Below are 18762 nucleotides of genomic sequence, written 5' to 3' on the forward strand. Positions count from 1 at the left end.
GAATATGACACCAAAATTGACGATACATTCAACGAAGCTACCGTCATAATGTTGCCTTATCAAATAAGGTAATTTTGCGCATGGTTCATACTTTTAGAAAATATTTAGAATAAATGTAAGATTTATTTAACACATGACTTCATTTTTTTCAAAAAAATTTTGCTTTTTTGTACATAACTCAAATTCCTACAATGAAACCCTGGTAGCACAGTCTTTGCAATTCTAACGTACTTCTTGCACAAGATTTACATTAACAGCGAAATTGTGTAAGTCTGCATCTAGTCTGCTTCAAAAATCTAACGTTATTCTGATGCACGACTGGTGAACAAGACTCTTGCGTAAGAAGTGCACAAATCTGACGATCACTCGAGTGCGTTATTTATCTTGATTTGACGCACTTCTGATTGTGGCAGATTTGCGCAAGATTTGGGTGCAGGAGAGTGCGCAAGACTCTTGCGTAAGAAGTGCGCAAATCTGATGGTCAGTCAAGTGCGTTATCATTCTGACTTGAGGCAGTTCCGCTTGCAGCAGATTTGCGCAAGATTAGCGTGCAGGCGAGTGCACAAAATCCTTGCGCAAGAAGTGCACAAATCTGACGATCAGTCGAGTGCGTTTTTTGTCTTGACTCGACGCACTCCTGATTGCGGCAGATTTGCGCAAAATTTTCGTGCAGGTGAGTACACAAGTAAGTAAGTAAGTAAGTAAGTAAGTAAGTAACGTTTATAAGACCATGTGGTATAACCACGTTCGGTCTCAAATTTTAATTTTACCGAGTATAATATAAAATGCGCAAAAGTTACAAATTAGTTGACAAAAATAGATTTACATTTGAAATTAAGAGAAAAATTCATTAATAAATAAAAATAATGTATGAAAAATAAAAGTTGAATTAAAAATAAAGGTACCCACCTGAAAAAGAAAGACGGAATTCCATGTGTGATTACTTCCGTAATACCTTCAAAAAAGCCATGTGGCATTACATATGGTTTCACGTATGGCATTACATAAGGGGTTTTAGCTTGGTAATGCCATATGAATATGCGTCAAGATATATTTCAGGAATAAAAAAAAAAAATTGAAAAATTTAATTTTTTTAAACAGAAGTTCAATCAGATGAACCCCCTTGTTTTGGAGTTATCATCCCGATGGTAAGACAAAATTTTTATCGCAAATAACTTATTATGGTATTTTGCAGTTATTTCTAGATGATAGAAATTTTTTCTTTTTCCAATTAGTAATTCCATGTGTATTTCCATATGGAATTACATATGGCATCATCAAGCTAAAACCCTTTATGTAATGCCATATGTAAAACCATGTGTAATGCCATATGGCTTTCCTGAAAGTATTACAGAAGTAATTCTACATAGAATTCCGACATTTTTTTTCAAAGTTATATAAAAAAAAAAATTAACAGAAAAACCAAAACAAAATCAAAGAAAGTGATGGTCAAGTCGCATGTATTAGTTTAAATTTATATGAATAAGTGTAAATTTATATGAATTAGTTTAAATTTATGTAAATTTAGTATGGAGTTTATAGATGTAATGTGTGATTAGTTAATCAAGAAGAATAAAGGGCGTAAAAACAGTAACAGCCTGGGGGATAACCTGCATTTAAAACTCCAGTCATTTTTATCAAGAATAAGGAGGATGTTGAATAATGACTGCTTGAAACTATAACCCAAGATCCTTGCGTAAGAAGTGCACAAATCATGGATTTGTACTTGTTTCCTATAAAAAAATATACAACAGTATTTTTCGACTTCCTATTCTTTTTCTGCACTTTGTAGCTTAACACTTATTTGCAATATTATTATAAAAAATAAAATCCACCGGTATAATTTTTATTGATAGTAATTTTTCTTACATAAATCAGAAGAAATTGTTAGCGAAAAACATATTTTTAGTGTTTAGTGAAAAATGTACTGTTTGTATTGGTAAATTATTAAAAATCCTAAGCTCTCGTAACTGTCATTGTATACACGCATATCTGTTTCTCTATTTAATGAAACAGTTTTCTTGGCTGGTTATTTCAACCCCCCTCTGTCACGATATCTTGACTTTTCCAACCACACTGCCAAGTAAGGAACAATTTGCTTGTTTTTTTCAATAAGTTTATAGGGTGTATTCGTTATGAGAAGCACTTATACCCCCACCCCAAATATTTATATTTGCACCTCACACTCCTGCCATGATACCCGCTAAATATTTTATTTTGCAATAAATTTGAATCAATTTGTTAACTAGTGGTTTCATTATAGTATATATTTTATTTATGTTTACAATCTAATATATCTATTTTTTTCGTGCCACTTTGTTATTTCAATCCTTTTGATCCAAATTTTATCAGAGAAAAGTGTAAATACGTTTGTTTTGTTATCTATAGTTGTCTTTCTGACACATTAACAAATCTTGAAATTTCGAGTATTGTATACATTCGAAGTAAAAAAAAAAAAACCTTTGAAAAGGATTTAAAATATAAAATAGTGTTGATTCTATACGCAATAAATAAAAATAATTTTAATCGCAAAAACAAATGTTTTTAAAAACCGTGTCAATAATCGAAAATGAACAGCATCAACCTTGATACGGTGCGAAACTAAAATTTCTTTTTCGAGCCGGTAGAAGTATGCAAAAACAATAAGTTTAAACCCGAAATGATTAAAATTTGACCACGGGGCTCTGAGACACGACCGAGCACATACAAATACACATACATACATAAGCACACATGTACATACATTTTTGAATTATGAACTATTTTAATTCTTTACACGATAAAAAACATTGGGAACTGAATTCCAGAAAAATTTTATTCGCCGATACAATAAAATTTCCTTAATGAGTTAGCAAAACTAGTGTATTCATAGTATTTTTCTAATTTTTTCCTACATAAAGGTAATTTGTGATCTTTTGGTGCCGATTGTACATAAAAAAATGACAGTGCACAATAATAAATGTCTTCCACAACCCTGTTAAAAAATCTCAATAAATTTCTGATGTTAAAATCTCACTTCAGAATTTTCTTCACAGTTTCTACACCAGCAAAAACGTAAGAAATATGTTATTACAAGCAAAATAAGTCAAAACCATAGTTAAAACAGCTTGTGTCAATTATTGTCTCCCAAGAATTCTGCAAAATTCTACAACAAGGAGGAGTGCATCGAATAAAAATAATAACGCACTCGATTGACCGTTAGATTTGTGCACTTCTTACGCAAGAGTCTTGCGCACTTACCTGCACGCAAATCTTGCGCAAATCTGCCGCAAGTAGAAGTGCATCAAGTCACTCAGTTAAACATTTATAGCCAAAAATTTTTTTTTTTTTTTTTTTTTTTTCAAATTATAGTGTACTACTACTATGGGTATGTACACTTTCTTTATTCATTCAACATTTACATTGTCTTTTAACATGTCATTTTTTCATCGCATCATTATACATTTCTCTTATTTTCGCTTGTCATTACATTTTCGTTCTTTATTATACGCATATCATATCTTTTCTTTTATCTCCCCGGTCACGCAGGACCGGTTATCGAGAGCTCGTCACAATTCATTATTTTTCAATCGCTTCATTATTTTTCTTTTCATCTTAAAAACTACATCTTAATCCTAAGTCGGTTTCATGAATTCGATACCCGGCAAGAACCATCAGAAAAAATTTGAGTACCCCGACCGGGAATCGAATCCACGACCCCTTGAGCTGTGTTGTTTCGGAGGCGAGCATGCTAACCACTGAGCCAACGACGAGCTCTATATATAGCTATAATTATACCTATAAATTATAGCTATAATTATAGCTGTAACTACCTATCAAACAGCTATAATAATGTATAAAATTCAGCCATAAATATAGCTATAAATTACAGCTGTAATCTTTTCACAAATTTTATATAAAAATTAGTTTAAAATCAGATTTTTTCAACATACAGCGATCAGTATATACGGTATCATCCGTGTGATAACAGTAAAACTGAGGGCCTAAAGTATTTTCAAACAATTTCTAAAAAACTTGAAATTGTATATGATTTCTTGTTTTTTTTTTCTACTTATTCAAAAATACTTCAGGCCCCCAGTTTTCCTGTTATCATACGGATGATACACTCTATACTGAATGATATATGTTGAAAAAATCTGATTTTAAACTAAGTTTTATTCATTATTTTTAAAAAATTTACAGCTGTAGTTTATAGCTATATTTATAGCTGAATTTTATGCATCATTATAGCTGTTTTATAGGTAGTTATAGCTATAATTACAGCTATACATTAAAGGCATATTAATAGCTATAAATTTTGGACTGAGTGATAACGCACTCGACTGATCTTCAGATTTGTGCACTTCTTACGCAAGAGTCTTGTGCACTCGCCTGCACGCAAATCTTGCGCAAATCTGCCACAAAGCGTCTTATGCACTTGTCATGCATCAGAATTACACAAGATCCCGGAAGCAGACCAGGTGTAGACTTACGCACTGCCAGTGCGTAAGATTGTGCTACCAGGGAAGCTAAGATTTGAAAATCATTTAATTTTCCTACATCTAAGAACATTGATTATGTGTAAAAACAGAAAACTTTAAAAAAATATTTTTTGTGTAAATAGTATTTGAATCGTTAAAAAAAAGCGTGGAAAGAGAATGAGGAGGATAGGGCAAGCAGTTGTAAGAACAAACTGAGTGGTGGCAAAGAAGAAAGAGAATGAGCGGGGGGTGAGCACGTAATATTATTCTTTAAATAATAAAGTTTTATAAAGTTTAGTTTTAATAAATATATCAACATTGACAAAGCGACATTCAAGAAAGTTAACCGATCGGACGCTAATATCTACATCAATTTTCCGATGGAAATACTAAATAATATTGGTAAAGGTCTACCACCTCAAGAACTTAATTTAAAAATTAGAGCAGTCGTTATGTTTATAGAAAATTGGAGTACATCAGATGGTTTATGTAATGGCACAAGGTTAAAAATAACAAAGTTGTCGAGATTCAATACTAAGGCAGAAATCATATTGAGTCCAAAAATTAAACAAATAGTTTTTATACCATAATCACTTTAAATACTGGAAACTGACCATTATTACAATTCATTTTATACAGAAAGCAATTTCTCTTCGACGTGGCTTATGTAATAACTAAAATAAATTACAAGATTAATATTTTTTTATGGTAGGACTGTATTTTTAAAAACCATTGTTTTTACGTGGTCAATTAAATTATACCTCATTAATATGCGTGACGAAGAATGGTATTTTCGTATAAAATAAAAATTAAAATGACACTGAGATAAAAATATTGTATGGAACAAAATTTATTAATTATAGACAAATTGACAAAGTCGTTATTTTTTTTTATTCCCTGCAGCCCTGCCTCTCCGTGGTTTATAGGGCTGATTGTCTTTTTACGTAACTACAGTCGGGTGCCACATCCAAATATATACATACATATTTTGAGCAGCGAGTATCTGCTTCTTTTCCGTTTCGTCAACGTGATCATAAGAGTGATTAAGTTGGTCCTGGTGTTTCTACGTGTCTATGCATTTGAACATCTTGTCATAACTCAATTTTGCACCAATGGCTAATTAACACTATTCTTGTGTAAAGGAATTCCATGTCTGAGCCTAAGAGCCATGATAAATAAGAACAAAAAAAACTATACACATACATCAATACACTTACTATATTATATGATTTCTATGGGTCATTCCACACAACCCTTTTCACCCCTCCTCGGCCCACCACTCAGCAGGTAAGAAAAATTTCAACAGTTTTACGTTATTTTTATTTAGTTAAATTTTTAGTTAGCCCTACCCTTCCACCCCAACCCCTCTGCACAATTTTGGTTAGCCACCCTTCAACCCTCCTTTACCGCTCTCTAAATAAAGTAAAATTCTATTAGTTTTTACCTTTACTTCAATTTTTATCAGTTTAAATGTCATTTTTAGTTATAGTACTTTTTACACCTCTTTCTTCAGCACTTGTAACAGTATTAAGAAAGCTCTGAAGTCCCATTACAATTTCTAAACACGTTGTATTAATAACGCTCAAATATTTTTTTCTAGCCCTTTTAAGAAACATTTCATCACTCTCTTAATACTTTTTTTATCTATGTATATTTGTTAGCACACTTCTACATCGCCTTAGAGGTAGTGCTATGGCACGCTGGTTTTTTTTAATTCTCAAAAAGTTTATTAATTACATTGCTGAACATTTGTTGAAGATGTCGCATACGTTCAATAACTAATTTTATAAGTTTTTTTCTATTCAAAGTAATCTTAGAAGATATTGTATTATCTATATTTTCAGAAATGATTATTTTACTATCAAAATGTAATGTTATAAGTAAATGTGCATGCGATGGATCGCGTTTTTGGGACTCTATGGTGTAAACGTAAGCTAATGTATTACGAAAAATGTTGTTACGCGTTATATTCTCTTAAATTAATTGTAATTTTTGTGGAATAGCCGAACAGTAACATTTGGTATATAGTTTGTCACTGTTTTCTTTTTGGAAAGTTAGCCAGAATTATTTTCAATTCTTTCCAATTAGGATTGCACGTTACTGTTATAAATTAATCTTGTCTACCGTATTTTCTCATTATAGCATGTTGCATGTAATGTTGTCCTCCAACATACGTCAATGGATATATATGTATATACACGTCTCTAATTTTATCTTGAATTTCAGAATTTTCTAATATATTTGATGCGCTATGTTTTACTGCATCAAATAAACCTTTATACCATTTAATTCTCAAGTTTCTTTAAATATTTCTAAAATAGTTTAGTCATTATTTTCAATTATAAGAAATGCATGGAAGTGACCTGCGATAAACGCACGGAACGCTCGAGTTTGGCACACAACTGCCGTGCTACATAGCCAAGAAAGGTCGTTGTAGGCTATTTTCATGAAGAACTCCAAGCGTGAAGCCTAAGATTTGCTTCTACATGTGGACACAAAGTATGACTTCGCGCCCTCGGAAAGAAAAAACGTCGTTTATATCTTGGCGATAAACATACAAAAACTTCGATCCAGATTTTTTACATAACTCTAATGGTATACAATCTACTATTTTCTACCATGAAGCTTTTTTCGTAACATTTAGACATTTAATACGTTCTCGGTAGGAAAAATATTACTTGTCACACAACTGCCATCCAACTGACACTACATTACAAATCCTCAGGCCGTAAAATAGCTCTAGCGGTGATGACACTTCTGTGACGAAAACTACTATGGTCTCCTGTAGGCAAGTTTGCTTATAGATTTGCTTACAGGTTGGGATAGGTATATTCTCATAGTTAAGCAGTGCTGCCAACGGTGTAATAGTGGCTTCAGATTTTTTCTTAGTTGATAGCAGACAGCATGCATCATTGCTAAATAAAATACCAGCTCGTCGTTATACTCTGTATTCCAGGCGTCTTGAATGTCAAAACCTTCGATACCAAAGCTAACGGTATTAACAATCAAACTTATTATTAGCAAGAATACTTAAAATAATTATTGATTAACAGTAGAAGTGTTAATCGCTTGCACAGCATTTCCATTGTCTTCGTAGGTAATAAAAAACAATTAATTATATAAATCGCTTGTTTTTTCAAACTATATAATTATAAATAACAAATTACGGTTAACTCAGAGATAACTTAAGTTTTCTACATTAACAATAATGTCATTTTAACTTTCTAGCCAGTTAACAAAATTTATGAAATAAGTTACGAAACTAAAATAAAAAAGAAGAATATAGGGTGGCAAATGGTTAAATTGTAAAATGATTTTTTTATTTCTCTCGAAGTGTGTCATGAATAAGAAACGCAATCATAAAATTTATTTATTAAAATTTATTCATGTAATCTTTCCTAAAACAGTTATTTATAATCAATCATATGACATAGCCCTTGTGTCAACATAATCTATTTGATGAGATAGAAAACCTTAAATGTTTCTTAAGTGTCAATGAATAACAATTAATTGTCGCAAGTACGCAGTTATTTTTAATGTTTCGACTTCGTTCTTTCATAAAAACACATAATGATGAAAGCTAGTCGAATAAATGATACATTAGAGTGTTCTAACGTGTTAAGTTATCAAGCATTTTATTTAAAAGTTTTTTTTTTAAAGAGTAGTTCAATTTGTATAATTAGTTCAAAAGAGACAGCAGTCATACAATAAAGTGTTCAAGAAAAAAGCATTATTAATTGGAAATCCTAAAACAATTTTTTCAAAGAAAATTTATATTGTTCGATATGATTTTAAACTATGTCTACAAATTAATTCAGTATACGTTCAAGTATTGTAAATATCTCTATATACGCAGATTTAAGTATTTATTCAATAGGACTATTAGTACACTGAAGCTACCTTCAACGCTTATAATGTACCAGTCAAAAGTCAATATAATCTAATAATTTTTGCTATACAAACAACGTGTATGCTGTACAAAAAATGTAATGTGTTATTCTTAAGTTTGCCCCGAAAGATCAACCAAAAATTATTCATTAACACTAATATGAAAGGCTAGGAACACGGTTAAAATAAATATTATTAACATAGTTCATGCGTGGACAAAATTAATTAAGGGGAATTGAAGGAATCTAAAACCGACACGTAACCTCTCTATGGGGCCTCTAGCCAAGTTTTGAACTTTCTCTTGTTTTACATATGTAGCCATACATGTGTATATATAGTGATTTTAATTGGGCATGTGACATTGTGACCACCCCCTCCTCCAATACCCCTTCACCAGTCCTCACCATCAGTTGACAAGGCTCCTCCCGACAAAATAAGGTAAAATACGTTTATTTTTTATTATGTTTGTATAGGTCTATTTAGTAGCCTCACCAAAGAGGAAACAACTTTATTCAAGTCTGTTCAAGCAAGTCGTTGGAAAATAATTCATACGTATATAACAATTATTACCTCATATGCGAATAAATGTTTAATATTTCTAGATGTATAAAAATAATTGAATAAAGAACGGTTTAAAACTGCAGCTGATTAAAATTTTTGACGACCCTCTACCACAAAACTACCACACGACTACAAAAATAGTGTTTAATGGGTAAGCAAACTAGCCACTCTTTATAAACTGACGCTTTCAAAAAAACTGTTAATTTTACAATTAGCGAGTACAGTTTGTTCGAATTTTGCACAATTTTTTAAGTTACTCTAGGGAGCGCTTCAAGGGCTCTTGATAAGTGATAGGAAACGAAGTAATAGACAAGAATGCAAGTGATCTCAAATTATCAACTTATTTAAAAACAAATAAAGTTGTTATTATTACTTATATAAATTAATTTATTAAAAAAATTCTGGTAATAAAATCATAGGATAATTTTAATTTTTACTGAGGTACTATTAGAGTAAAAATATTTTGTTAAAAACTTTTATTTAACATAAGAGGGAAACAGACTATAGAATATTTATTAAATTTTTCACGATGTAGAGAAATTTAGTTTTCTTACATGGGCAGCATAGTACTTTAGGCGTACAGGCAGAGGAAAAAATGGCATTATCGCCTGAGAGCGTCAATGCGATGAATCTGTGCGGCACACCACGCGCTTTTACTGTAGCTGCTACGAGCTCAGCGCAGGCTGCTATGTAGCTATGGCGTCATCACCGGTGTCTATGCCGTAATGTTATGATGAAACATAAGCCAAGCACCAGAATTTGATGGTTTTAAAGCAGAGTCCACTCCTTTAACGCATTGACTATAGCTACGGGCAAAACACAAAGCGGTGATGGAGTTTTGTCCGTTGCCGTCTTGCGTTTGCTTTTCCCACTTTTTGTTTTTACAGTATATGCTCTCTCTGTAGCAGGCACGCACTCGTTGCCTGCGTAGCTTATAAATAACTAAATAGGGGAACCTGGGACACGACGGGTAATGGTGTAAAACGGGTAATGCTTTAATTTTAAAAGTATAACGTACTACCTGCTCGAAAAAAATGTATATTAAACCTTGAGACATAAATAAGAAACTGTGACGATAAAATTGCGATTTCGTGCAGTAAACATTATTTTTTCTAAATACTCTATTTTAGCGTACATGAGCGTAAATTTTTCCTCAATTTCAATCCATGGTAATTTTTTGTTTTTTCATATAATCATCTCATAAGTTTGACTGTCTTATTCGCTAAAATTTCACAAACAATTCCCACATCCATTTTTTACTAAAATTTCATTTAATTATTTTATAGTTTAATTTTTTGTCCAACTCCCATGTGGGGCACCACTGGTAAGGCGTGTTGGGGCACGACGGGTAACAGACGGAACAGTTTGCGCGGTCAGCTGTTCAGTATAACTTAGCAATGTGAGGCTACGGTAGCTTAGTCAACTTTTTAGTTTATAAGTATTTATTTATTGTGTAAATATGGCAAGAAAATATAAAAAGAAGACTAACAGGCAATCATGGACCCTAGAGAATATGGAAAGGGCCATAAAAAAAATGGAAACTGGTACATCAATGAACAAAGCAGCTAAGGAATTTGAAATTCCTCGTGAAACGTTACGCAAAAAGTTTATTGAAATAAAAAAAGGATGCACAAAAAGAAAATCAACTCATCGTTAAAAAAGGTACTAAAACAAACAGTCTTCACATAATTTTTGTAAAAAATAGTATCATGCATGTGGTATTAAATTAAGGTTATGTTGATTGTGAAAATCAGCATAAATTTACTGATTCACATCAAACGTTTTCATTAATTGCACATGTTGTTGACTGTTAGTATTACATAATGAATATTAAATAGTTATTAAAAATATTGATGTTTGAATTTAAAGTTTTACATTATTACATTTCCAAATAAAAAAAACTATTTAAAACTTTTTTCAAACAGCTATTAAAAATATTGATGTTTCAATTTAAAGTTTTATATTATTACATTTACAAATAATTTTTTACTCAATTACACAAGTATAGCTTCTATAAATTATTCAGAGCCTTGCTGTGTTCATAATTATGAAACTGTAGTTGTAAAAAATGTGATCATATAAGTACTGTGATTATTACCTTGTAAACTGTGGTAACTAATTAGTCAATATGTAAACAGAAGTGAATTAATTAATAAAAAACATGGAAATAATAAATGTTCAAAGTAAATTTATTTTCTCTATTTGTCAACCTTCTTTTCCTCACAAAACTATAAAAATTCTATCAGATACCTCCTCATATGTTAAAACACTGCCCCAACGTGCCCCAAGGCCTGACCACTTCGTGCCCCACACCTGGGGCGTAACGGGTAAATACGTAACTGTCGTTAACCTTGATATTTTCTAAAAACTGATATAAAATTTTTGGATTTTTTAAATTTGCTTTTCGTTCCTGAAATGCTGCTGAATCGATTTACGTGAGTCCAATTTTATTTTGATGGAATTATATAATTTAAAAAAAAATCAGAAAAATTTGTTACCCGTCATGCCCCAGGTTCCCCTACATGCATGTTTAAATAAGTGTGTATATATACACTGCGGCTGATATGATAGTAGTCTTAATACTCTTCATGCTTAATTCGTTAAAATTTTAACTGTGCTGTGCAGCTTTGCCATACTCGTGTCAAAATTAGATCTATATATAAATGGTGCTTACAATAAATATATTTTCTAAATATCACAAGACTATCAGCTGCAGTGTATATATACACACATTTGAACATGCATTATATATATAGGTATTTATGAGCTACGCAGGCAACGAGTGCGTGCCTGCTACAGAGAGAGCATATAGTGTAAAAACAAAAAGTGGGAAAAGCAAACGCAAGACGGCAACGGACAAAACTCCATCACCGCTTTGCGTTTTGCCCGTAGCTATAGTCAATGAGTTAAAGGTATGGACTCTGCTTTAAAACCATCAAATTCTGGTGCTTGGCTTATGTTTCATCATAACATTACGGCATAGACACCGGTGATGACGCCATAGCTGCATAGCGATAGATACATGCGATAATGCCATTTTTTTCTTCAGCGTGTAGAGGTGGCAAACTTCTTAAACCGACACTGCTAATTCGTATTTTTTTGTCGTTCCAAAAATATAGCGTATTTGATTCTCTAGAAGAGCAAATTTAAATAAAATAAGGATTTTTAGTTTTCTCTTTTGAAAAGAGTAATTCCGGCAGTTTACTTTTTTCATAAGAGTAATATTCGAAAATTACTCTTTTGAAAAGAGGAAATTTAAGTTTTCTCTTTTGAAAACATTGAATTACGGTTTTATCTTGTCTGAAAAAGAGTAATTCTGGATTTTTACTTTTTTCGAAAGAGGAAATTTAAGTTTGCTCTTTTGAAAAGAGTGATTTTGGCTTTTTACTCTTTTTAAGGGTAAAATTCAAAAATTACTCTTGAAAAGAGGGAATCTTAAAAACTACCATTTATAAAGAGTAATTTTGCGATTTTACTAAGGTAAATGTCCCTGTTCATGGAATATGTCCCTATTGATAGAATATGAAAATTCATGTATTTGTTATACAACTTACTTGATAAAAAAATTGTAGTAGTTGTATGTTTTATGTATCTTTATGAATTCACAAGAAAAATTTCATTTTACATACAATAAATGACCAATTTTAAAGATAATTCCATAAATAGGGGCAAAGTAGCACATAACCTATCTTTTGAACTATACATATTATGACACCAAACTTCAACAAGGAATTTATATACTTCTAGTGTAGAAATAAACGATATAATTATTTTTATAAAATAAAATAGTGTTATGTAAGTGAAAAAACTTTAACTGTCTTAAAATATTATACTAAATTTACGTTTTTTTAAAAGTTTCATAAATAGGGACATAACATGAAATAATAGGTACAACGTTTTATAATTATATACATTTTGGTCTTATAATCTTTTTATAAAATAAAGTATTTGAATAATTAAAAACGATACTTAAAAATAAGAATAATAATGGTAAATTTATAGCGCACCATCTAATACCAAAATTTCTACTGTTGAAGCTTACAGTTAAGAAAAAAAAAAACCACGAAGCAAGTATGATGAAACTTATGGTCATAATAGGGACATTTACCTTACTTTCAAAAGAGTTATATCAAGTAAAGAAGAGTAATTCCTAGCGTCTATTTTTACTCTTTTGGGCTTAGAGTAAACGTAAGCCCTCCGCCAATTTAGTGTTATGAAGATCATATCTTGTGTGTTCAGATAAGTATTGCTTTTCCTAACTTCAGAGTTCTGTATATTGTACATAAATCTATTTGTTTGATAATTCTGTATTTAATAAATATCGATGAGAGTTGACAAGATTAAGAGCTGCGTAATTATTCCCGAAACTTACAGCCCCAGACGTAGATATTCAAGCAACTCTGACATATGTATTCATTCTTTCTTGAGAAATGGGACCGACTAACTGACTTATCACAACGAAAACGTACCCTACGTCACAGATGCTTAGTACATTTATCACTTGTTTTATCAATAATGACGAACGGTCATCACATAGCCCCGTGTCTCGTACACGAATTTTTTCACGTATTGTGTATTACATAAATATAATGTGTCATTACAACTTACGTTAATATTTTAAGTATAATGAGCTAAGCTGGAACGACTAGAAATTGTTTGAAATGAAAAATAAATTCTTTAAAGAACTTTTTTCAAAAATCTTAGGGGAGATAAGTGTTTTCTCAGCTGAGTTTATTGCAAAAGATTTCACCTGAGAAATCAGCTAAGATCTCACCTGGTCATTGAAGACAGGGACAAACTCATTTATATCTTGCATTAGTATGAGGTATTAAATTTTTTTCTCCTGTTCTGTAACTTCCACACTTGTACCTTAATTAATTTGAGTACAGTGACACAACCCGATCGGAAAGCTTAAGAGGATGTTAGGTAGGGCCTACCTTGGCGGCCGACTTACCCTACCTTCGGCCAACCTTGACATAAAAGGGACTTTAACATTAGACATTAACGCGGCATTAGGTCGGCCTTACCTTGGTTGCCCAGTTAACCTACAAGTGTGGTTAACTTAGGAAATGGATCATGTATTAAACAAAAGAAATACGATGTGATTTAAATAATCTAAAATACTGTTATTTATTTTTTTAAGTTTGAGTACTATCACATCACAGCCTTTCGTAATAAATAGCAGACTCGTATGTAATAAAATTATAGATTTTGATTATTTTTATGGCATGACTTATTAACTGCTCTTAAATTATTTAGTTCTAAGCTTTTCTAAAAAATTATATTTTTTCACTCTTTGGTTTGTTAAAGAGGTTAACAGTATTTGGAGAAGGGTGTGAAAGAGATAGGTCTGACTGTACTTTTTTAGTTTTGAAATGCGTACGTATGTCCTGTAATTTAATATTGAGTTATATTTACACTCCAGGTTACTTTTAATAACTATTTTTACAAGGACCTAATCGACGTGATTATTTTATATAATAAAAAGGCGGATGTTAATTTATTGTTGACCACAGTTTTGTCCTAATCTGACTGTTGATTGTATTAAAATTTAATATTATAAAAGTCGATTTTGACGGTGTCTTATAAGAACGTATGCAAAATTCAAAAATTTGTTTCATTAATTTCTCGTTTCATTAGCACCCAGAGTTGTTGAAACTTTGCATACATTTTTTTTATAAATTATTGAAGTTCTGCACAAATTCTAGTTGAAAAATGACTGTCAGTTGCTAGAGGCAGTCAACCTCTTCAAGTAAAAGAAGCGTTTTAGTTTCACACTCATTTTCAATAATTTATCACCACAATTAACCTTTACACGTTTTTATAAATACACTGCTCCGAAACATTTGTTCGCAGTTTTATGTCAAAAAAGGTTAGATAGAACACAGAAACTTTGGCCCACGCTTGCGCCGCCTAAATGACACAGGTACGCCTTACCTTGGTAACCAACCTTGTAGACCAAGAGCTGAGGCCGAAGGGTGGTCAAAATTTTTACCAGCCGCCAGTCGCACCGTCATTCTGGTAGAAAATTATGTGGTAATTATAGTACTGACGTATGGTCTTTTTTATTAACCAACCGCAACTTACACTAATGGATAGAAAATAAGAACTTGTCATTTGCGGCAAGATGACAATTCATCTTGTACCTGAAACTTGACCTCCAAAAGTATAGATATTTTATTCTTATCTATAATGTTATGTACAATGCCTCATGTATTATCTTAGATGAGTGTTGTAGATAAATTCGTGTAGGGGGTCTACATTTTTGAAGGTCCATTTTCGAGTACAAGATGCATTTTAATCTGGTCGCAAATAACAACTTTTTATTTTCTATCTATTGGTGTAAGTTGCGGCTGGTTAATAAAAAAGACCATACGGCACTACCATAATTACCACATAACTCTTTACCACTATGAAATATACCGAAATATTTTGGAACTCTACGGATCATAAGGTTCCTCAACTCTGGTTAGTGGCGGCTGGTTAAAATTTTGACCACCCTTTGGCCTCAGCTCTTGGTCTATTAGGCCTCCGAACTAACGGGGTGTTCGAGGTGTAAACCGACTCCTAGCACTCCTAGCGTATTTTATCTAAACTCGAGTTGGGTCCAGCCGCCGATGATTTGAACATATAAAAACTGTCTAAGTCAAATTTAATGTTTGGTTTTTACTGTTCTTTGGTCAAGTAATGTTATAAGACTGATTTAATAATGACAAGTGTTTGTAAATACTGTGTTTCCAACTGTTTTCAAAGAAATAATCCCGAAGTAGGAATAATTTTACATAAATTTCTTAATTCTGTTGATCGTAAAAATTAGTGGATACGAAGGTGTAATATAACCAAGCAGATTGGATCCAAGTCTGCTGTATGCAGCGCATACTTTTTGGCATCAAATTACTTACCAAGACGATTCCCTTTAAATTTAAATCATTGGCGGCTTGACCCAACTCAAGTTGAGATTAAATAAGCTAGGGGCCCTGGGAGCCGGCTTACACCTCTAATCCAGTGTTCGTGTTGTCAGTAGAATTCCATCGTCATAGGTTTGGAGATAAAGTTACCTGAACAGAAATTGAGTTCAGGCACTGGACAGGTGCCTGAGCTGCCTGCGTAGGACCTGCTCAGGGTCCGTACCATATAACTATTTTTCTGTCCATCGGCCTATGTTATACGCCCCTGTTACATGCCCCTGGGGCCGTACCATATAACTTTTTTTTGCTTCACAGGCCTATGTAATAACATAGGCCGATGTACAGAAAAATAGTTATATGGTACGAACCCAGGCGTTAATGGAATTTTATCCAACGATGTGCACAGGACCTGCTCAGGCAGCCTCAGCTCAGGCAACCTGAACAAATATAATCTAGTCCTGAACTGACTTTTACACAATTAAGGAGTAAGGTTATGTTACATAAAAAAATGTTTTCAAACAGAGAAGTTGATTTCAGTAAAGTTGTATGGGAAATAGGTAAGCTGGGAATGTGATATTGCAATATTTTTAAAATTTTATCCATGTGGCTATTTGCAATAAAATACTCTCTTTTCCATTTCCAAAGTTGTACATACAAATCACGAACTTCATCAACATTGACACTTGTTTGTTTTTTTGTTTTTTTTTTCTTACACACTGTCATTAGTTATGTTTAATTCTTCAAAAATTTCATGCTGAATATCGCTCTAAATTTCTTGCTTATCAAACTGTACAGCTGAGTTTTCACTAATATTATCTGTAAGTTTAGCTTTTTTTTCATTATTTCCATTAAATCTGTATGGTTTTCTTTTTTCCGAAATTTTTCTTTTACGAATAATTTACATTCTATATTTATTTCGCGTCTTTCGTCGAGAATAATGGTTTTGCTCCATTTTAGATTAATTGAAAAAAAGGTTAAGACTGTACTGTAGTAGCAGACAGTTGATGTCAGTTCAGGCAAGAGCACCGGACCTGTTCAGGAACTGTGCACAGCCTGAACTCACATATGCATAAAATGCCTATCTTGCCTGTGCAGGACCTGCACAGGCAGTCAGGCAAGCTACGGCACATTTCTATTCGGGATAGCAACGCTTACAAAATGCGTAGAGACCTAACAACGCGACTCTACTCACTCTACGCATTTTGTAAGAGTTGCCAACTTTATCTCCAAACCCATGACAATGGAATTCTACTGAAAATACGAACACTGCTCCAATCTCAGTTAACTTTCCGATCGGGAAAAAATACCCTACAATAAATAGAAGATACATATGAAGTTTGGATCTATTTAGCCATTATCTAAAAATCCAGTGAAGTATATTCATGACAGATCCAAAACTGCAAAACACAATATATTTATTATTGAATCCATCCCGGATCTATAAATATGGTATAAATCCAAATTAGATTAATACCAAAGGTTAATTTTCTTTCAGGATTATATTTGAAAGTTATAAATACAATGTTCATACATATCTTCAATTGATAATTACTTATTTGTGGATATTTACAAGTAATATACTACCATCAATCTTGTAGATATAAGCTGTATACAAAAAGAATACACTTCAGTATAAACTGATATAATCCTGGCCAGCTCCTGACCAAACAGCCAGAAATCAAACACACCAAACCAGATCCGGATAAATATTTTGTACCAAATTGATCTTATCATAATCAGGGTTCTGACTATGTAAAAATCAATAATCTCAGGTTCCAGGTCCATACAAGATCAAATTTTGTCAACTTGTAGATCTACATTAAAACAAATTTCTATACTGGTAGTTATCCAGACCTCCAAGCACATCTAAGCTACAGCGCTCAAAAAATCTGATGACAATTTTTCCAATATCATCCAACATGGAATTATTGCAAACAACTACTTCCATGTGTTTTTTTAATTCAAGGATCGCAGCTGTACATAAATTAAAATATTATACACCTAATATGCTAATTTTTTTAATACTAAACGAAAATACGATATAATTTTTGGGGTGTTGCATTAATTATCACTGACCACTTGTAATATTTAATTTTAGATACACATTTATGTAGTGTTTATCACCATACAGATAACACTCACACATTACAGGTACACACTAGGTAGGAAGGTGACTACGAGAAAAGAGAAATTTGTAGACTAAGTAGTTGTATTAGAATGCAGTGTGTGGATTACTCTACTGTACTGTATTCGTTTTGTCTATTCGCACCAAATCCATGTCAATCAGCGAATATAAATTAAAGCTATTTCCACGTTTACATGTATACAGTTTATAATATTCATGTGAATAATGATACCATCCTCACGCCATTTAAAGTATTATTAGTGCTTTATAATATCAGCGTATTAACGTGGATTTAATGTGAATAGGCCCAGTGTTTTATACATTCCTTAAACAGCTGGAATAAATTATTAAGTGATCATAACTATACGTTAAGTTTACCTTGTGCCATAAAAAGTGAATAGCTAACAATTGTCGTGGGCGGATCACTTACTTAACTACATCAAAAACACCAGCTTAACAAGTATTTGAAAAGTAATAGTGCCGTTTTATAGGTCCAACGTTTACTAATACCCCGAAAAATTAAAGTATTGTAGGCAATACACAGTCATGTAAAATTTTTGTCAAGGATTTTAAGAATATCAATGAAACATAATCTTGGCTGTCTGACGTATAACCCTGCTAATTAAAGTCGTATTTTCAAGTGCTTGCATAACGAGAATATTAAGAGAATGATGATATGTTTTCCAACAAGTATCAAATATTTAATGTGCATTTAACGCAGTAGTTAATGTGATAATTACGCCTGTAAAACATGGCAAATGGTAATTTAACCAAAGGTGTAAAAAATAATTTAAAAATTTTCAATAGATGTAAGCTTACC

The 18762-nt window shown here is 32.2% G+C and overlaps 1 protein-coding gene across 1 annotated transcript in view; it reads right to left on the reverse strand.

Annotated features, from left to right (window-relative positions):
• Nucleotides 1-18371, reverse strand: part of Sas10 (UTP3 small subunit processome component Sas10) — a 143181-nt gene extending 124810 nt beyond the window's left edge. The window contains exon 1 of the mRNA XM_089598543.1: nt 18321-18371. Coding sequence (XP_089454669.1) covers nt 18321-18330 — 10 coding nt within the window. The 5' untranslated portion in view covers nt 18331-18371. The remainder of the gene's footprint in view (nt 1-18320) is intronic.
• Between the last annotated feature and the right edge of the window lie 391 nt (nt 18372-18762).

The sequence above is a fragment of the Copidosoma floridanum genome, unplaced genomic scaffold (genome assembly GCF_036245765.1).
Source record: "Copidosoma floridanum isolate Cflo_tuat_1 unplaced genomic scaffold, Cflo_Japanese_pri ptg000006l, whole genome shotgun sequence".
In the NCBI taxonomy this organism is placed as follows: Eukaryota; Metazoa; Arthropoda; class Insecta; order Hymenoptera; family Encyrtidae; genus Copidosoma; species Copidosoma floridanum.